Raw genomic sequence first — 21,851 nt, 5'->3', positions numbered from 1 at the left:
GTGCATGGTTGGGGTTGCCGGCCGAACGTACGACCCAAACAGAACCTCCCTATTTTTATTTAGTATCCCCCTCGCGTTTTCCTGCAGCCAGTGCAGCAGCTGCGCTTTAAAGTAATGCACTCTGTTCACCCAAAAACATTCAGATGAAAACATATAACTACAAGCGAACTTTATCGCTCCTCAGACAAATTTGTGTAAATGAGAATTGCTGCAACCCTTACAAAAATGCATGGAGTTTCTTATTCATTACTTGTAGAGCCTCAAATGACAATTGCGGCAAGGCTTACAAAAATGAACATTGAGTTTCACTTGACCGCTAATTCATTCCTTGTAGAACCTATAACCGCTCGATAGAATCTGAAATTTTATTGAGCTCGCTAATTAAACGACTAAATTTTTGCCAATGATACTATCCAACGGAAGGTCGATTGCCTGCACGTAAATTAAGTCTAATCAGAATTTGAGTTCATAGGAAGCAATTTGCGTTGAATTCAATTCAGTCTTACTTGAATTTAGTCAACAGGAAACCTGTTGCCTTCTAGTGAATGAAATCCTAGTTAATTTCGCTTGCCGGTAATTTTCGTGCAGCCTAAATGTCATTAAACGCTAAATAAAAAGCTGATTATTGCTTACGAGGAATGTTCCAGCAATATTTAAGAAACACCAATCTGAAGCATTAAAGCAGTGGCTGAACGCGAGAAAACGTTCCAGAAAAGCAGAGTCTACATCAAAGACCGATTTCAAAGACTGAATAATGCTTTTTGCGTGCTGTTTGTTCAGTGAGGAATCACTTCAATTAAGAGGACTATGCAGTTAACCCTTTAGGTTTCTGCCAACCACAAATTACGTCAATACCACTGAAATTTTCGAAGTCTGTGTTTTCTAACAACTCACCTCTAATACTAGATTGCACTCCCTTCATAGCTACTATATAGGCACAAGCACGGAGGTTTGAGGTAGGTGAATGTACGGGTGCACCATGCTTATGCTGCGTTGAAGTGTCTTCGCGACCTTGTTATTACTCCTTCCAGAGTGCTGGCACAGGAGGTTTGATTTCGCATATGTTGGTTGTTGTAAATGGTATTACATCGTTTAAGTTAAAGTTGTGCATACTTTGTTGGTTCCATGGGTCCTTGAACTGTGTGCGTGATGTTTAGGAACGCTTAGAATATGGGCACAGAAGTTGCTTAGTTACTTTTCAGCCTTGCTAAAATTTTCATACCAAGATGTATTGAGTTGGTTTGATTGAATTTCAACTTAAACACGGTGACCAATTTGTTCTGTAAACTACATAGAAATAGTGATTTATAAATCAACTGGTATTCATTAGGCTCTTCTGATAAAAGTCAATAGGCTCTTAATTTAGACCCAACCGCCATATTTATAAAGGTGTGTTCTCATTTGCCTTCTCTTTGGTACTTTTGAGTAACTTACGCACTTAATTTTCAATTGTCGTGAGTTGCGTCTACACATTAGTGGTAAGTCACAAATATTACCTGTAATCAAGATGATGGCAGCTCTTTATGTACCACATTACGGAACATGTAGGACTTTCTCGCGTTCTACATGTGACGCACAAAAAATCGATACGTTCACATCAGCGAAGCTTTCAGAAGCCATACGCTGCCTCTGCTCAGTTTGCAGAAAGAGGCGTTCTTGACGAACACGCCGTGTGCATCAGCGGTTCGCTTGCAACCAATATTCGTCTCATTTGGTGACGCATAATTCCGCTGATATGTCTGTGCATATGGAGCACTTCTAGGGTAACTTGTGTACGACATATGAATCCCAGGGTGGTGAATGAGAGTTTCTAGCATTAAGGATAACGCAGGCATCAGTTCGTTGATCATGATTGAAATATACGCGCTACGTACGAGTAACTCATGTACTTAGCGTCATTTTGTGCATTTGTGTCTTGTCTTCTAAGCAGCCCGTATATTTCAGTCATTTCTAGCAACTATGCTGTCTACTAAGAGACATCTTTTTGAACCAACATCTTCATAACCTTGCATTCATTTGGAATTTCTTTCTCACTCGCCCGCCTTTTAGACAAGGCGTCCTGCAAGACCACCCAGTGTACTATAGGTAACTGCGAGTCAAAACTCCCAAACACGACTGCTTGCTCCTGTAAAGGCACTCAGAACCTCACCGAGTCCTGCAAAGGTAAGGCAACCAGAATTATAATACGCTGCCTCAACCAGGTTTACAAATCGCAAACTTTCCTACGACAATGCCATTATAGTTTTGCAACGCGGCCTAAGATTGTGGGGGGCTCAGTGATTTCGCTTTCCCGGTAACGGCTGTTTCGTCTTTTGTTCTAAGGATTGTTGTTACATTTGCTTTTGGTGCGGCCTTCTTTCGCCATGCCCTTTGCCTTCTCTCCATCCTTCTCTCCACCTTTACCACTGTATATATTTCCGCGTGTTCCGCGCCTTTTCATTAAAGTTGTTAGTCAGCAGTGTGTTCCGTGTTCCATGTGTCCCTCTTCGTTTGTGTCCCAAAGTTCATGCTGGCCGAAATCATGGATTCATACCAACTGGCACAGAAAAATGCCATTTTCCAGTAGATGAGTACCAGTTAAAGAAAAAAGATTTTTCTAAGGCGTTGTTCTGAGCGGAACGAAGCCATTAAATCCTATGTCTTCAGTCGACCACCCTCACTAATAGACATCAAGCCGTTCATCTCGCCTTCATTAGAACCTCGGGTTCTATGCCAGCAGCAAAGTTTCAGGGGAAGCTGGAAAGCGGCATCCAATGAGGTAGTTGGGAGAGGCAGCGTGACGAGCTGAAGTTGGTCCCTGATTCATTACGGCCCGTGAAAACGAATTGTGCGCTGCGCTGCAACATCCTAGGCGATCTGCTGCCAGCCTTGCACTCGATATTTTCAGTGTTGTAACTAGTGAACAGGTGCAGTACGCCGCGGAAAAAAAGAGACATGAGCGTCACTGTTGCATCTATTTTGGGCGCCGTTTGTGAGAGTCATGAGTAGCTCTTCGCTCGCGCCTCTGTGACCTTCGGCCTGCTTTCTCGTAGTTATGCCCCGTGGGAATTGGTGAAAACACTGCAGGTTTCGTGTCTGCAGTGGATAATGGCGGCGCTTGTAATACTAAGGTATGCACCAACGCCGATCTATCATGTAAGCAAGATGCGGTGGCGCCGCTGTCGCCGGATGTGACAACTAGGGAAAACTTGGGGATGAAAAGTAAGCTTAGCGCCCATAGGAGCACATGGAAGCAGAAGTTTTAAAAGCAGTTTTCTGATTTCGCAGTGCACCTGTGATGTTGTCCTCACGTGAAAGACAACAAAGTTCATCCTAGAACATGTTCTGAGAGTATATAGCGTTATTTCGAACGCGATATATTATGCATTTTTAAAACACCTCGAATCGTGCGCATTGAAGTCTCGCACCGCTCAGAGTACGAGGCAGTTTCACGACTCATAGGAACGCATGTAACCAAAACTTGCAAAATTATATTTCTCATTTGACGGACAACCAATGGTAGCGGCCCTTCGTTAACGGCTGTCGAGGGCTTTGAAGAAATATGTGACAAATTACCCTTCGTCATTTCGAAGCTATCTTCGCAAAACACCCAGATAAATGTTTGTTGTGAACCCCGACATACACACCAAAGGCGCTCTATCCGCTGGGTGTCTGCCCGAATCTCGCAAGCTGCTCGTGCAGTCCGCCATGCTGCCGCGTGTGCTATATTTGCTCATTAACACACTCGTTCAAACTAGACAGCATTACCTGAAAAAGCAGTTCTATAACGCTATGGCAAGCGCACAAAAGAGAATCACGCATTGCAGCAGACGGCGCCGCAGAGGATAGCCCGGGCCGCCTCCGGCTCCGGCGTCCGCCAGCGCACCTATGTGTATAATCATGGTGTTTGTCGTCTGCTACAATGCGCGGTTCGCTTATCGTGCTGTTCGGCGAATGCCTTCAATGTGAAACTTTCTATTGTTTGACAGGAAGTATTTTCGAGGGAATGGTGCGTGCGCGGAAGAAATGTCAGAATATATGAGAAGCTTGCGTGATTCGGGGAAACACCCAGCAGATGAAGTGCCTTATGGGGATATGCCTGGCCACCATAACACAAGTTTATGGTGGTGTTTTAAAAAATAGCTTCGAAGTGATGAAACATACTTTGTCACACTCTTCTTCAAAGCACTCAGCAACTAACTGTCAACGAACCGCCCCCTCCATCGCTTCTTTCTGAAACGAGGAAAGTGTTTTTTAAAAGTTTTGCTTACATGTGCATCTATGGGCCGCGCTCGCGTCCAGTACCCCCAGCAGGGAGTCGCTACCATGCTTAGGCGTTTTAAAAATTCATCGCCTCGGAATGACGCTTACTAATTTCAGAATCCGTTCTAGGAAGAATTTGGCTGTTCTTCACGAAGGGACATCACATATAGGTGCACTGCGAATCACATTGTTCCGGAGTATTCAGAACACTGAGAATTAAGAACATTCCTCAGGAGAAATAGTTGCTCCTCAACGCTTTTGCCTTACGTGCTTGTTCGAACGCCTCTTCAAATATATTGTAACATTTTACACTTTTTTTAGAACCCATGCAGTTCTAAAACCTCTTTTACAGTCGCTATCATGCAGCTTTAGTGACAGCAGTAAAACTCTAATGCGTACAGCAGTGATCGCACAAATATACCAGACCGCCCTGGAATTACGTCCCACAACACCGCAAAGTGTTGATGTCAGAGGGCAGCGTGTAGTTTGGCGGTATGAAATCTCATTTTTACAAAATTACAGCATGCAGAAGCTGCATATTTTTGTTTCACATAATTAATTCAACGATATTATCTGCACTGCCACTACGGACTGCGGTGTGAGCTCCCGACTTTTTTGCAGTGGAAAGCGGCTTCCAAAGTGAATGCAAGAATAAAGGGGGTCAGGCTGTTATTTCCGATAAGTGGAACGACGGAGCTCGATGTGACTGCGGGGACTGGGCAACAATGGACGACGTGAAACAAAAATGTGTTCGTGAGTACGCTTTCTCTGAAGATTGCCTTTGTGTTTGTATCTGCAACCAAGTGATATCTTATCTTCACTACAGCTTCGACAAGCTCAGGCAAGCTTGAGCTTATAAAAACCCAATGTAGCTGCAAGACTTCTGAAATGTGCTTGTTGTTAGAGCGCGACCCTGATGCATAAGTCTAAAAGAATCGACATCAGGGTTTCCTGCTATGCGAGGACCATATACAGGGCACTTCACGCAACTTAAGCTGAAGTTTGAAAAAAAAAAGGTGGTACACTGCAGGTACCGAACACCAGCGATCAATTGTCGTTGGTTTCACGATAAGCCGCGTTTTGTGTTACAAAGCCATTAATGTCATCAGCTGTATCACGAAAGGCTCACAGCCTGCCAAGCAACTCAAGCAAGTTATCACGCTTGCATTCTTTCTGAAAATAGGGAATATGGCACAGAGTAGTGAATTCTTAATTTGTTTCATTTTGCAGCCACTACCTGTTTACATCCCACCATCACCTGCACAGAGCTCTGCGAGAAAGGCCTGCTCGACAGAGACCAGCGTTGCTGCGAAGGCTGGGACCCCCATGACTGCTCAAGTATGTTATATCCCTTGTAACGCGCTAAGAGTTTGTAACAAGCCTAATGGTTAATCAGGAAGCGAAAATTTGCGAACACTGTTCCACGTTAAAAACGAAGTCCTTCTGTTTTTTAGAACGCAGAAGTTAATGGAAGCATGAAGAGATTTCAGTAACTAAGCATCATTATTACATCCTGCTTAACATATCACTACACTGGAGTGCAGTGGCGTGATTGTATATAACCGCTGAAAGCATCAAATCCTATTGCATCCTTGATAAATTATGTTCCACACAACACTCCATGCGCAAACTTAGCGCGAGCAAGTCAGTGTTCTCAAGTGGGAGTTACAGCCAAAGCGGCAGCCCAAAACATATAAGTCCACAATAAAACAGAGAACACGGCAAATAAAGGCGGAAGAAAACAAATTAACTTCAACAAAGCATCGGTTTGGACATAAGGGCGTTCCACATTTTGTACATGTCAAATGCAGTGATGTCCGGCAGAAAATACGTTTTGATTCATGCATAGAAGAACAAATCTGGCTAGCAGTCACCAATCCTTGAGTAATATTCCTGTCTCACAAAGCAGTTGAAACATCACACTCGGTTGGCAATTAATCCTTCAGTCAGGCATCACGCTGGATATCCCAATCTCATCCCTCGTGTAGAGAGGCGAATATCGGTTATTCTAGTACAGCCGTGAACACCTTGAGGAAAATTCTCTGTTTCCTTTTTAACATTTCGAAGAACGCCAAAGTGCTCAACTCAGTGCGGGAACACTTCCGGCGTGGATCCCCTATGGCAGAAGGGACTGCAAACACAACCTGTATGGGCAAGATTGTATCTGGAGAGAAGAAGTGCGAGGGCGCTGTAAGCTAGGCGCTCATCAGAGAAGGGGATAGAAGTAGTGAGTTGCTCGTAGCGAATTTCACCCTCAAGTAGCCCAGTGCGAACGGCAGCCATCTCTTGCTTGTCCGAATGGTCTTTCAGTCTTGGATCTTCTCCATCATTTCAACATCGCAACCTTTCCGCTAAACATATAAATGGCCTTGAAAGCGAAAACCGAAACTGGATCGGAACCCAGCTATCAGGCTTTTAGAAGTTCCTGCGACCTTCAATTACTGGCGATCGACATCTGGGGCGACGTTTGACCTCATATCAATTTGTAAGCTGCAGTAATGCGTGGCGTGGCTCATATGTATTTTCCCGGCGTCATAATTCCATCTTCTTCAAAACGTACCAATTTCAGCCAACTACTGTGCCTGGCGGCCACTTCGGTTGCATCCCTTCCTTGCATTATCATTTCAGAGGAGCCGCCAAACGGCGCCTACTGCTCGCCTGGTACCCTCAGAAGTGATGATGGGGAGTGTCAAGGTGAGTAATGTTTCACTGAGCTTGCTTTATATTTCCCTGCAAAGGTGCACAAGCGGCCTTAATAAAAAAATTGGATGAAGTAAGTCCTAGATGTATTCAAGTTATACTTGCCCTATGCTGTCGCCCCCTTCTCCACTCTTCTCCTTCTTCTTCGTCCGCTTAAGGCGCCACCTCGGTCTAGCGCGTACATCTTTCTCCGTCTCCCTTTCTTTCCTGCACACGTTAAAAATCAGCCTTTTCAATTAGGCATCAAATTTTATCGCAGAACGTGACGCTGATTGTTCTGAAATTTGAAGCAATCACTAATGGAGGCCGAATAAAACACTGCGTGCCTCGTGTCGTGCTAGCTCGACACTTAACCAGCGCATAACGGACGACAATAATGATGCTGTGTGAGAAACATGCGAATACAGCCCTTCACAGCACTCATCTGTGGTTACAATCCGAAGTGGTCTCATCCACTGCATGCCCCGTCAGACAAGTCATCCAACGAGTGCTTTAAAAAGCATTTCAGAACCCTTCGCAGGTTCGTATCGGCTGCTTATCGCGCATTTCAGCGAGCGTTAACTGTCTCTCTCATATAGGGCCTCAGTGGCATTGCAGGCAAAGTTCCTCCTGCTAGTCAGCCTAGAACAATATTTCAAGCTTGAAATAATATTCACAGTGGAATGATATTTGTACGTAGTGTATGTGGCCGCCCTACCCCTATCCCTCACTGTCGCTGCCCCTTTTCTTTCCGTCTCCCTGTCCAATCCATGGCCTTTTTCTCACGCTAGCCGCAGCTGCGCTGCTTCAGGTTTCGATGGTAGATGCCGCGGCTAACCGTATCTTTTCCTCACATTGTTATTTTTATTAATAAATAACGAGTAATAACATAATTGCCGAAGAAAAAAGAAGCCTCAATTTCAATCTTAGGACCGCACGCTCTTTCGGTATCACGTGTTGCTCATGAAAGAGCAAGATGTGAAAAAAGAAATACTTTCACAAGTTGGAAACCAAATCGAAGCATTGAGGTTATATTTTTATACCGTGGACTCGGATGGGTGCACTCAGCGGGTCAAGGTCACTCCAGCGTTTAGTGCGCTATGATGGTAATTTCTGTAGCCTGTGCGCCGTGTACCAGCTGCGTCACACATAAAACGACAGATTTCTTGAATAAGTCGCAAAGTACGTAGTTGTGCCGTAGTAACAGGTATTGACGGGAATAAAAGTGCTAGTAAACGCGAATAAAATTGCTAGCTTCCGTAGATAATTTTCTCTCTCGTGGTCTGTGCCGTTTTGCTGCCTGACGTAACTGTAGGAGAGGCGTTAAACAGCACGCGTTTTTAATTTGCGATGCAGGTAGTAAACAAGCGAAATTGCTTAATTAGGCCATGATGGCCGCCAATAGGATTGCACGGGCGTCGCATTTTCTGCTCTTCTTTTTCTATACGAACTGCAGATGACTAGGCCATTGTTGGCCACGTATGAAGACAGTAGGCATTGACATAAAGGAGCCTATGCGGAGAAGTAGTATTTCTCGTTTGACGACAGACAACAGAGCTAAGAAAGAAGCAAACAGTGCGTAGAACAAGCATAATAACCACAATCTTGCAAGAAATTTGCTGTGTGATAACGCTGGCTCTGCTTAAAGTGAGCCTCTCCTGGCGAAAGCTGTCAATTCTTTTGCTACGACAGCGATGCTGCTTTGAATGACAGGAATACACTTAGCAAAGACAAACAGGTACTGTGCTGTTTGCACTTAAGCGTTACTGTTTGTCTTTAGTGTGTCCCTGTCATTCTAAGCAGCACCGCTCACGTAAAAACGAAGTTCCAACTAACCTATCCCCAAGCCCTTGCTGGCATATGTCACAAACCTACAGGGTGCAGAGACGAATTCTAGCAAAAACCTCATTTACACGCACAAAAAAAAATACAGGCCAAGAAAGTGCATTCGTATTTGCATGCACCTTAAACAATTATAGAGCGCAAGAAGACGCACAGGCGAAAAAACAAGAAGGACAATATATGCGAACGCACACCGTATTTTTCCTTAGGTGAGACTTCAGCCCCGTTTTGCTGCCCAGGTGGCTCCACCCGACTAGTGACACAAGCATTGGGACCAATTGCTTTTTCCCATCTGTTGTTAGTGGCTATTTATTAATAAAATAACAATGGAAGAAAACGATGTTGCGAGCCGCGGCATCTGCTATCGAAACCTGAAGCACCTGAGCTGCGACGAGCGGGAATAAAAGGACAGGGAGAGGACAGGGAAAGGGAAAGAAAGGCGGGGAGCTATAGTAAGAAAGGATAGGAGTAGGGGGTAGTATACGCTATGTACAAATACAGAATATTTTTTCCCCTCTGCAATTTAGTTTTGCGCTCAAGGCTGGCTGCGTCATTGCAAGTTTGCTGATTAGGGCCGGTTATGGCACACTTCGAAGTGATAGAAAACAGCGCCCAACACCATGCACGGTGGGAGGAAAACGCACACGTGCATGTAGGTTTGTCTCCCCGCTCTCCTCATAATCTGTTTTGCGCGCTGTTTTGTACTTGTTGATAACGGCGCAAAGACCGCACAAACCATTGGGATCACCCGCATGGCCATGCTCTTTTCTCAATTCTTCAGATGCCTGTTCTGCGCAAGAAGCGAGACTGCTCTGTCCTCACGGATGCCGAGAAGTGCATGAGCCAAATAGGCCGTACGAATGCAGTTGCAAAGAGGGAAGCGCAGTATCCGAAGATGGAGTCACGTGCAAAGGTATTTACCACTAATATATTCCTTGCTCGCGCTGCAGCTCGCAAAGAAGAAAAAAAGTAATTATTTGAAGAAAAAAACTCGATTTCTTTCATGCAGCGGAAGGGTTTTCTTTTTAGGGAACTGCACCAGTTGGTGCAAGACAACAGGGAACGAGCAGCACAAAACGCATCACAGCGACCATTGAGCACTCGCGCTCATTTCAGCACTGTGTTTTTAGTATCCTTACGTCCCATCCTTGTGTTGCGTTTTTCTTTTTCTTTTCGATAATGGGGTTCCATACATCGAGTAAGCATAATATTAAACTTTACATGCGAAACGGAGCAGTGAGGTCGAAGACACTTTCAGCAACCCTAAATAAAACATGTTTTTGTTGTCCGCGAATTTGTCGGAATAGTTCAGTCTACTTCAATCAGTTAACAACTGATGTTGGTAGTTCAGGGAAAGATAAACACTATAGGGTGTTCGACTGATCGGTTCTCACAATGCACTGACATGAGTAAAAAACGCAGTGCTCTCATTTTCGCTTTTCCTCGTTCAAATATGTGCGAGCTTCTAGGCCGTGTCATGAACTTGAAAGGTTGTTGACATTCTCGCTGTGCCAGGTGTCACTGTAGCGGCATATTGGAGCTGCCCTTGCTAATACGAAGGTGAGGTGTTTTCAATGATACGTGCATACAGGAGGTTGCTAATGTTGAACGTCCTTCTTAACCTCGTGAAACCCGTACTAACACGCGCCCTGATGTCGATGTATATCTTGTCTCTCGTAGTCTCTTCGTACGTCTCTTTTTCTTCTGTATGCACCTTTTTCTGCCAACTCACGCAGTGGCTTTAGACTGTGAACATGGAAGCTTTGTTCTCTGCGCTACTGCAGCAAAGTAAGATGGTCTGACAGATTTATTGTCTGCATAAACGCGTCGAGACTACGGAGAAGTATCCAACTGAACGAAATGGCTTGCATTTACGTTAAAGGGACTGCTTGAGGATGGCGCCATTTGAGAAACAATAAATTGCAGCATGCGTTTTCAGTCTCAATTTCCGCGCTAAGCTGCTGTCAATTCCTGTCGCGTACATACTGGTCTTCTCTTAACCCCTGTTGCCTGACTTCATTTGCAGAGGTCACGAAGATCCGCCCCTGTGAGGAAAATGAGCGACAAATATGCCGGCCAGACCAAACCTGCACCGTGGAGGACCAACACGTAACGTGCAAATGCACAGAACACCAACATATTGTCGACGGAGTGTGCACAAGTGAGCTTTTGATTCACACTACCGCTGGATAGATTTTTGCCACAAAATTAAAGTGACCGCAAATGTTACTGGGCAGCTTCATGAAATTTAGTTTTTTTTTTATTTTATTACAAAAAAAGCAATACAGTTAAAAACCCAAGTGTACCAAAGGTAAGCCTGCGACAACCTTAGGCGGACAGCCCGCCTAATTATGTTATACTGAATTTGGTCAATTCTTTCAAGCCATCACATTCAGCTGCATTTTAAGCACAGGCTCCTGTTTCGCGACAATTGCAAGAACTAATGATGTGGCCAGTATCTTGGGCTTGAGAGTACAAAATGCCTAGTATCGAGCATAAAACAAGTCTTTGACTCACTGTGAGCGGCTCTCGCAGACCCAGCCACAGCTCACCCACAGTCGTCACGTTCTCCCCTTATTTGGAAAAAGAAATCTCAACAAACATATGTTCTGTGATTTACCTCATGTAGCCCTGAGTGGAACTGTCAGTATTCTGTACCGAAGTCTAATACTTTCAGATTGAGCCAAAAGCCTCTGGAGTCTCGGAAAAGAAAGAGATTATCTTATCAGGATATGCAGTGAGCAAGACGACCATGACTGCTGTGAACAAGCTTACTGCAATCGTAAATCTCCGTCTTGTTTTACCACTGGACTCAAAAATCAATTTGCTGAGGATGAATTCCGTGAAATGCGCAAGACGTGAAATTGAGGTAGCGGAACACGAGCAGCATGCTTTTTTTCTGGAAAGGCGGAGAGTAGGGGGCGGTCTGAAAGTTCTCTTCAAAACTGTTGCCTCCAATTCACTTTAAATGCCAAGTAATTCATGATCTATTGCTAAACGTCTAGCGTACATATAAATTTGTTCAGTACGAGAAAATTTCATGAAATAAATCAAATACAATGAAGTATAGCTGTGCCAAACAATGTTACGCAGACAGACGGCCGAAAATCACTGCTGAATGTCTTCTTAAGTTCACGCTTCTTGCGTACACCCAAAAGAAAAAGCCGCAGCAGCAAGCCATGATTATCGCCTCCTCCTTTGCGTGTTCAGACAAGTGCGGCCTGAACGACTGCCACGAGAGGTTCCTGGACTGCACCTTGAACTACGGAAAACAAGAGTGCGTGTGCCCGTGGAAGCACAGGAAGCATGACGTCCCCGGAGAGAGATGCGCACTGCGTGAGTAAACTCAGCTATCAGCAAGACAGAAAACTGCCGGCGCCGTACGCTGCCACGGTTTTTATATCACCGCGAGTTTTGTTATCTTGGCCTTGAGTTAGTCTTATTCCTTGGTCAGCGTAAAGGCACGGTGTTATCAGCAGCAGCCCCGTTCCACTGGGCGAGTTGCGTCCATCTTGGGCCCTCCACGCATCCCCTATTGTTCGCAACGGTCGCGAGCGACTGCACACGTGTATTTCCAAGGCACTCAAGGCTGCCCTCTGCGGTGCAAGCTGCTTATCTAGAAATGTGTGCGCGTCACGTCTGAAGACAGCGCGGCAGTCACTCTGATTCCGACGAATTTGGAGCGCACATATCGCTATTGCGTATTGAGCGTATCGCGTAAGCAAACACTGACGAATTCCTCGCTCTCCACGTCTGTCCAGCTATGTTATGTAGCGCAATAGTACGCCAATTCTGTCACACTAATTTGGCGCAGAAAACGATGCTGCTTAGATGAGGCCCTGATTGAGTAATAAAGGAATATCCAATTAATTATGGTGTTAGTGCATATTTAGCGCATCCTTGTTCCATGCGAACGTCCATGAATGTCACGTACAAAGTATAGGGAGCCTATTACAGCTGCTGTAAGGCACAAATAAAGAGAAGTCCTGATATTTAGTGCCTGACCCGTGTGCCAGGCTCGAGTGGCACACTGCAGCCCCACTGTAAATACCGTTGCATTATGCTCAGGTAATTGCTCACTGGCCGGAACTAAAAAAAGATATAAGTCCACTGATCTTAACTGAGACTAGTATTGATAAAACCATGAGATATTCAGACTACATGCTTGCCATTCATATTACTTTTGTCAAGAAACTACGAGAGGAGCTAGCGCCATTTCGAATTTCTGAGCTTTGCAGGTTGCACCAGTGTAGCATTTACTCATCAACATCCATCTAAGCGCCGCCATGCGGCTACAAACGAACGCTATGCAGCTTGCACAGAAGCTTCGCACTTGAAAGAAAAAGAAAACCTTAATTACATTTTTGAGTAACGCCACAGCACGTAAGTTGTCTGAAGTGCCCTCCATGTTTTGGATCAATGCTCTCCTGGTGTATTTTAAATGCAGCGCGGTTGCCGGTTTTTGCACGACGCTTGTAGGGGTCTGCTTTGTAGCTGACAACGGCTACTGTCGGGTAACCTTGTCATATTTCTGATCCCGCAGAGGAATTTCATGAAATGGGAAACATTAAATTTCAATGGTGTTTGCGATCTCCTCCATTGCAGGCCAATATTACTACACCGTGTCTTTCAAGCCCAACATCACGCTTGATTCGCAAGACTGCAGTTTGCACGTTCCTCGTGTCGAGGCAGCGGTCAGTGACAACTTATGTGCCTTCTTTCATTTTGCTTACACGTGCCTAAGCTGAGCTTAACTAATGCAACAAGCTGAGATACCCTCAATAAACGCACGCAACTTAACGTGAGTTTAAATTTGCAAGACGTAACCGATTTCTATGTAATGCTCGTCTGTGAATGCCCTTTAATCAAACGCCGCCTTCCGGGTACGGCTATTACGGCGCTTTCGCAAGATCAAAGAAAAGAGGAAATGCCTCAACTGAAAAATTCTGAAGCCATTAGTGGTTTGATAGGGGAAACTTGCACCAAAATTGTCCGAGTAGCTTGCTTAAGCCCTCGGAGGACGGTGGGAGGCTCACCCTTCGCCGCACCATAAAAGAGGTCTACCTTGAGCTCCGCCTCGACAAACGCCTTTACCCTCCTCCTCATCCATCACTCACGGTGCCGGAGTCTCGCCTTCTTCGGCACATTCAGATGAATGCAGTTATCACCCCGTCCCGCCTCTTCCTCTATCGCTATCGATCGGACCCTTCCTGTCCCAACTGCCCCTGCATCTATGCGGACCTGGCCCATTGCCTCTTCTATTGCCCGGCTGCTCAGCAGTCGGGTTCCTTCCCCCCACCCTTTCTATCCATCACCACCTGGCTCGACTGGCTTGGCGCTGAAGGGGAAGAAGAACAGCGGCTTCTGGTCGCCCAGGCGGTCGACATGCTCGGCCTATAACTTATGGTCGAATAAAAGTCTTTACTACTACTACTACCTTCAAAAAACGCCGTAAGCATTGCTCCTGTTGTAAAAAGTTTTCTTTGTTATAGGAGCGTTATACAGAATGCGGTACTTTGTTTTCAGTTTTCTTTTGCATTAACTATGTGAGAACTTGTTTCAAAAGTCAGATGAAAGGAACCATACTCCCGAAATTCTGTATCTTTGTGAAACTAACGCAAACAAGCCAGCGTTTTATTCTCAATGCGTTTATTCCTAAGTGACGTAAAATTCGCTTTACATGGACTAAGCGAAACGATCTTTGCCTGCAGCACCCGTGTTGACAGTTTCAATCGACAATAACACGCCAAAACTGCGCTTTTTTGTAACTGCTCGAACGATCTATGGCACCCCTTTTGTTTTCGTATTTACCTCGATAACTCGGTCGCCCCCTTTTGTTCCAGTGCTATTTAAATGACAGAAATTTCTATATCAGGAAGCTATCTAGGCGCTGCGAATGTAGTGCTCCTTGTACCCGTGTTCGTCCCGTGGATGCAGCGAGTCACTTCATTGAAGCTGGGTTAAGAGTGCCCCTAAAAGATCCGCGCTCTGCATTTCTAACTAATATTATTTGAAGGTTGACAACACTTGGGCTATAACACGGTGCTCAATTACGCTTAAAAGTACAGCATAAATTTATTTTGAAAATAAATTAGCATTGCCAGAAATACTGGCTTGACAATTTAGCACTGAAATCTTTGTGCGCACGCAGCCAAAACTGAATCAGACTACTTGCCTTGAATAAATAAAAAAGCGCCTTAAGGTGCACCACGACGAAATGCCCGAGCCGTGTGCGTAAGTAAACACCTGCGGTCCTAGTTTTTGCCGTCCTTGACGAGTCAACGGATTTACTGAAGGGGCTCTCTGATTAGAGTGGCGTATGTGCTGCTTGTGCGGAAAACAATGACAGTCGGTTTCTCCACAATTACGTTGATTTCAAAATATTAGCGTAATTAACCTGTGCAGAACCTGGAACATTTGAAGGAAACATGGGAACGTCGTAATAGTCATGTGCTGTACCGTCCGCGGCGGTACTTGGCCAAGGGTGCTTCCATCTTCTCAGACGCTGGGAGCGCGAAATTCATTCATCGGTTTCGTTGCAAAAACGCTGCCGTCTGTATTCATTAGATTCCGTCGTCGTGTCTTCTTATCAACAATTTTTATTTTAGATATTAATGCTTAGAAACTCAGTACCAATGTATATTGAGTTACGTCGATGAATTTTAAAGAAACGCTGTGGGCTTTCACGTCACAGGCGCGAATGTACACCTTTTTCTAAAAGCAAATAATTCAATGGGTTTCACTTTCGACTGTGCTCTGTGATTCCTTCATACGTCGCAGAGTTCCAAATCTCTTGAAAATATAAGGAACCCCAAGTCCTTAGTTATCTAAAGTTAGGCCTTCCACGTAATTTATAAGGGCCCAAATACAAGGGTTAGAATCATATTGACCAACGCACGTCGAAACATGTCTACAGGTGCGTCAAAAGTTTCCAGGCCACAGTGTGTTTTTGAGCCGAGCGAGTGGTGGAGCATTTCAGACAGCCCCGAATCTCAATGTATCTGCAGAGGGTAGTCGAACTCTCATTCTCATTTCTGCGAACCTTGGTAGCTTTATAAGGTCTTAAATATTAGAATGTACTGCCGAAAAGCAGACCCTGTGGTCTGGTGACTTTTGACGCTCCCTTTACATATGTAGTAGGTGCTGTACTTCTTTGAACGCTTTGAGATGTATAGCTGTGCTTCGTCGTGGTATGTGTGTTCTTCGTACTAGAAGCCACTGGCAGCCTTGCACAAACTAGCATGCACCCACTTGTGCCAGAAGTTTGTTTTCACAGGTGTCCGAGAAGCACACTTAAACACAGTGTCTCAAGCAAACCTGTCGGCTCCCCTCAAAAATATCGTTTTGTGTCTCCATGTTGATTCTCACCTCTCTTAGATGAAGACAGCTCTCGGCTCTTCGGTGCATGCTGTGGAAGTTTCAAACTGCACGTAAGTACTCATGTTACTCGTTGCAAGACCAAAAGTGTAAAGACGGACCGGATTCGAAAAAGATACCGTAGCATTGAATAATGCAGACATCCGATTCTTTCAATGAAAACTTTGACGTATCTGAGAGTTAATTAGCAATTTTGCTCGTTGGTTAGCCGGTGTGTTTGCTAATTCTTGCATTGACTGTTCACAGCATGAAAAGATTCCTGGATAAAACTTCATAAAACACAGTGAAGAACACTGCCGGCAAAGAAATATGAGCAGAGACAGCACTTCGATTTGTTTTCTGCTTTTCACTAACCGTATTCTTCTGTAGTTATCACCACAAAACTGCACCAGAATACCGACTAGCCTCAAAGTGTTCTGCTGTAGACGATTATTAGTGAATCTGTCTTTGCGCGCGAGGAGTATTGAATATGTTCAATTACGCAAAGTGCACATTTACTACTGGCAATGCACCCCAAAACAAAGGCTTAGAAAAAAACAGCCTCATAGACTACTACGATATATTTAACTAAGGAATTTCATTACGCCGATGCACGGGAGAAATCAATAACCCTAATCAATAGCTCTGCATCATTCCAGCTCCCTTTCAGCTAATACGCGTCTGAGGCCGGTTAACCGACTAGGTGGCTAAAGTTGGTTCTATTTTTCTGATTTTCAGTGACCGTATCAAAGCAAGGCTCATACTGAACGAGCCATTACCGAAACCTTTAAGGAGGAAACTGCAGACATGCGAGTACCCGAGTGGCGACACCCTATGCATGCTCTATCCGATGCTACCAATCGAGAAGGGCTCTGCAACAGGTACGTTTATGCTGTAGCTACTGCTAATGACTCTACGTCAATTGACGCCCATCCCCAATCCTCGAAGGAGTGTTGCGCAAAACTGCTCGTATAAAATTATTTCACTGCGCAAAACTACAAAACTCTGAGCGCGGAGAATGAAAAACTTCAGCAATAATTAGGCCATTGTGCCATTTTCTTTACCTCGTTTGCATCTTTACAACAGCTGCATAACTATCGTTACTGCTGTTTGTTCAATCTTTCAGTCTTCCTGTAATAAGTTGTGTTTTTTCTGTCATATTGTATTTGTATTATGTCCAAATTGTGGCTGTATGAATGCACTGTGTCTAGGGTCCAGTCAAGTGACCACGCGTGTCACCTTTAGCCCTCTTCACCTAGGGAATTGTATTTTGTCTAAATTTAATTACTTCAATATATGTTCTTCAAACAGCAAAGTGTTCCCATGACGTGTATGTCGTCCCGACCGCAGTTCGATATGAATTGTTTCGCTGGCTAGAAGTATGAAAGAGAAAAGTAGCAGCTGTTCAAAAGAGAATATTTACACTCTATCGTTATACTTGAAATGAAAAAAATAATCCGAACGGATGCGTGACACTAACATTAGCAGACGCCAGCAAGAGCTCCAAAGTGTATGTATTTTGCTTACCAACAAAGATGCGTGCGTCAGCGTGAAGTTCTCACCGCAGTGCTTGTCGTCTCGAAATAAACCGTCTCGCTGCTCCGCTTCCTTTCAAAAATTACCATTAAAAGAGAATTGAGCTTGTATACTAATTTAAACCACATTTTGGATTAATGTAACATTACTTGCACCTCAAAGGAGGCCAAATAACCTGTAATAAAGAAATTATATCTAAAGAACAATGGCCCCGCTCGTCCAGAATATGCGCGTTCCGCAGGAGAAAAGTGTCATCACTTTTGCAATGCTTTTCAGGAAAAAAGTGCTCAGGGCTGAACATGGCTCAATGCTATCACATTCAACACAAAAGGAGCCTGTTCAGTTTTTGTGTTCGTTACAGCGTAGAAAGCAGACTTGCGGAATATTTCGTGCTTCCTTAACATTAAAAGCTATCTTTTTTAACACGTTGTTACAGGAGGGCACGCAGTCTATTTCGGCGCGTGTTAAACTTCTAAACCAGATGTAAGCTTATATGATGGAAAACAATGCGTTTACAGGAATCAGTCGCAGCAAATACGCCCACACGTAATCTTTAAGGGGAAACTGGTTACAGCTTTATCAAGGTTTGTTAGCAAAAATGGATTGATTGCCATTTGGAGGCTATGTTGTTCGCCTGCTCTCAAAAGTGGAATTACTGCCGAAAAAATGGATTTGTAATGGAACATTTTTCCCCGCCACTTAATATAAACTCATAACATCAATGACAAAAGGGACTCCGAGGTAACTGTCTGGAAGTGATTGGTGACGTGGCCTAGGGTGTGTGAGAAAAAAGTAATGACGTCATTTCAGTTTGCTTGTGAAAGCATCCGGTAGCGGCAATACCCGCATTTCTTTTTTTTTTGCCTTCTGTGGTTTTAAAAACTCGGCTGGCAGTGCAAGTAGCTTCTTTGGCTTTAGAAAAGTGTCATCTACGTAGCTACCTAGGTGAACGTAAGTGTCCTCAGTATTCCTCTAAACTGTGCAGGTACGTGTTAAGTCCTGGGCTTGTACGAGCAAGTCGGGTACCTGTGTAGATTTGCTGTCGCGTAATGTGTTTATGAATGACCGATATTCCTACAGAAATCGAAGAGGAGAATCTGTGCGACGAGCTCTTGAAAGAGCAAGAAAACGCTTACAATGGCCAGAACGAGTGCGTCAAGGATGGCGACCAGTTCTGGTTCAGGTGCAAGCCGGGCTACCGCGAAGTGGAGCAGAAGCAGCTTGGTCGCCTTCGACGCTCCGTGTGCGAGGGTGAGAGCGATCATCGTGATTTTCACAACTTAAAACTGCAACACTGTGGCTGCCACACACTTCGGAGGTTAACTCATTTCCACAAAGGCGGCGACACAAAACGTGCACTAAATACTGGGGGTGTGTAAACACTCTAACATTCTGAAAACTGAATTGAATATCCTTCTATTTGACTCGTAGGACGAATCAAATAGCGCGTGTGTAAAATTATTAGAAATTAATCGATCAGGTTATTAAATTTGCGAGTGCTTTTCGGCACGAAGTTCGAATAAAGCCTGCCGTATTTTTCTTCCATGACTGTCCCATAAACAGGGACCACGTCAATGCCGCGATCGGTATGTGCACGATGCAGAGTTAACAGCCGCAACGCGGTCCATTCACGTTCGTTTCTTAATGCGAAAGCATTGCTTGTCTCATGAGTGGCGTGCACAGAACCTGTCATCAAAACGTGCCAGCACGAACTTTCAATGATACATTTTAGGGGTAATTAATAGAATAGTTGATTATATAGTTATCTAATTGGCATAATAAGTATTCAAAATTATTAATTAAGTGTGTGATACATAATTGGATGAAGTAATTAATTAGTTGAATTCACATTCATTATCGGTATTCATATTCATATTATGTATCAAGCATTGATATTCGGTTCGGTAACAAACCCACACTATTTTTATTCGATTCAGTTTAGAAAAGCTACTATTCGCACACCTCTACTAAATACGTGCAACCCTTTTTGTTTCGGGCATAGCTATGGGTCTTTATAAAGATAGGCCGATGGCTTGAGGATTGCTAGGCAGAGTGCGACTTGGCCTAAAAGCAAATCGAAGTCTCGCATAAAGCTACTAACGAGAAACGGCGTCCTTTCAGCGCGTGGATCCTGCTGCGATTGCTGTTCGCAGGCCTCTCGCGGAAATTATTGTTTTTCCCACGTGCGTCTGCTCGCAAATGTCACACTTTAATGCAGGAGCGCAATTAACGGCAACATTTTCACTTCTCATCAATATTTGTTAGCATGTTTGTCGTCACCATGCGAAAGCTCAAGAAAATAAAACACACGCAGAGAGGGATAGGTTTTTAACGGGATCCGAACACACGCCCTTTAGCTGAAGTGGCAAAACCGCACACTGAGGCTGCATGGCTGACGCGAGCAGTCCTCGCTGCCCCTTCATCTTGCATACAGGTAATAGAAACTCACACAAAGGGCACTTGCTCCTTTAATGGTTCACTTGCAATTAGTGCGACACGAACACCTCTGCAAAACTGACGCTAATTTCGTATCCAGCGGAGCACAGTGAAGAAAGCAAAATTTATTAAAGATACCGCACGAGAGATAAATTTTATCCACTAATAATTTTTGATGAAAGCAAATGGCGCAGTAACTGTCTCACTTGTCGGTGGACTCCTGAACCGCGCCGTAAAGAAGCGTTGAACGTGGGAGTGTAAGGAGAAAGAGACGGGTGCTATAGTGGAGGGCTCCACGTTTCGATAGAGACGAAACGCGAAAGTCGCCCGTGTGCTGTGCGTTGTCAGTGCACGTAGAGATCCTCAAGTGGTCTAAATTAGTCTGGGAGCCCTCCACTATAGCACCTGTTTATCGAAACGCGGCCGCCACGGCTGAGTTCGAACTCAGGTTCTCCTGATAAGTAGCCGAGCGCGCTAACTAGTAAGCCACCGTGGCGGGCCAGCAATGAATGCAGAACAACCTCGAGAGCTGATAAACAGAGAGTAATTGTGAACGGAGCAGCTTTATATCCTCTTGGAACACTTTTGAAACGCAGGGCGCCGCGGTGGCTCAGTGGTTATAGTGATCATCCGCTGACCCGAAAGACGCGGGTTCGATCCCGGCCGCGGCGGTCGAATTTCGATGGAGGCGAAATGCTGAAGGCCCGTGTACTGTACGATATCAGTGCACGTTAAAGAACCCCAGGTGGTCGAAATTTTCCGCAGCCTTCCACTACTGCGTCCCTCATAGCCTGAGTCGCTTTGGGACATTAAACTCAATAAACCAAACGAAACATTTTGGCTTGAATTTTGATTAAATGATTGCAACTTGCAAAGTGATAAAATGGCGCCCCTGGACGTGGCATGGGTACTAGAATCTTTCAACATCTTCTACATCATAAAATACATAACTTCGTCCGTATTTGCTGCAGTAAAAATTCCCGCGTCGCCTTTTTATCAATCTGTGACGTGACAATCCAGCTTAAAAACTATCAAGAAGTTTAATTTTTTTCGTTTGATACCTCAAACCACGATGCGGATTCACACATTTAAAAAAACTTAGTCATATTTGATGTTGAAGGCATTCAATTGCGCAGTATAATCTTCGCCTTAAGGAAACAAGTAGTAACAAATTAATCGTTCTTTAATTACATCAGATCTCGCACACAACGCCCACTCCACCGCACAATCCACCTGCGTTAACCATACCGAACTTTCTGTCACGTTTCTTGATGAAAAATTTATATCTGGCAAAAATGAAGTAAAGTTACTTGAGTTTCCTATTAGTTGAATGCTATTGCAGCCCAATGTGACGCAAAATCACAACCTTTTGCATGCATCCTCCGTATAGGACGCAGTTTCCGCTTGAAAGTGCGTTTCGCAGCAGATAGCTGGCACACCGGTAGAGCAAAGGCGCCTTATAAGCAGCGTCATTGAGATTTGACGTAAGTTAAAGCACTAAGAGATGAAGACTTTTCTTTTCTGCTTTCCTTCTCAGTTGATCCAGAGGCTGCGACTCCTGACCCCGGTAAGTGAAATTAATTTCCAAAAAAGAATTAGTCTAAATACGGCCAGCACAGAAGAAAAAACTCTCTCCTCTGTTTTTTATTTCATTCTGCGGACGCTCTCTCACAAAGTTATCACACACTTATCTCGAGAAATCAATAAATTGCCATGACCTAGTCTTGGTACAGTTATACGAACACTAAACATCAACTTTA

The 21,851-nt window shown here is 44.4% G+C and overlaps 1 protein-coding gene across 1 annotated transcript in view; it reads left to right on the top strand.

Moving 5' to 3' along the window:
• LOC144136259 (uncharacterized) overlaps positions 1-21,851 on the top strand; it is a 56,636-nt gene that overhangs the window by 10,539 nt on the left and 24,246 nt on the right. The window contains exons 3-14 of the mRNA XM_077668458.1: positions 2,050-2,163; positions 4,864-4,995; positions 5,473-5,580; positions 6,871-6,936; positions 9,545-9,676; positions 10,790-10,924; positions 11,974-12,099; positions 13,369-13,457; positions 16,141-16,193; positions 16,858-17,000; positions 18,736-18,906; positions 21,629-21,658. Of these exons, the coding sequence (XP_077524584.1) occupies positions 2,050-2,163; positions 4,864-4,995; positions 5,473-5,580; positions 6,871-6,936; positions 9,545-9,676; positions 10,790-10,924; positions 11,974-12,099; positions 13,369-13,457; positions 16,141-16,193; positions 16,858-17,000; positions 18,736-18,906; positions 21,629-21,658 (1,299 nt within the window). The remainder of the gene's footprint in view (positions 1-2,049; positions 2,164-4,863; positions 4,996-5,472; positions 5,581-6,870; positions 6,937-9,544; positions 9,677-10,789; positions 10,925-11,973; positions 12,100-13,368; positions 13,458-16,140; positions 16,194-16,857; positions 17,001-18,735; positions 18,907-21,628; positions 21,659-21,851) is intronic.

This window comes from Amblyomma americanum, chromosome 6 (genome assembly GCF_052857255.1).
Source record: "Amblyomma americanum isolate KBUSLIRL-KWMA chromosome 6, ASM5285725v1, whole genome shotgun sequence".
Lineage (NCBI taxonomy): Eukaryota > Metazoa > Arthropoda > Arachnida > Ixodida > Ixodidae > Amblyomma > Amblyomma americanum.
This window is presented reverse-complemented; position numbering and strand designations above follow the sequence as displayed.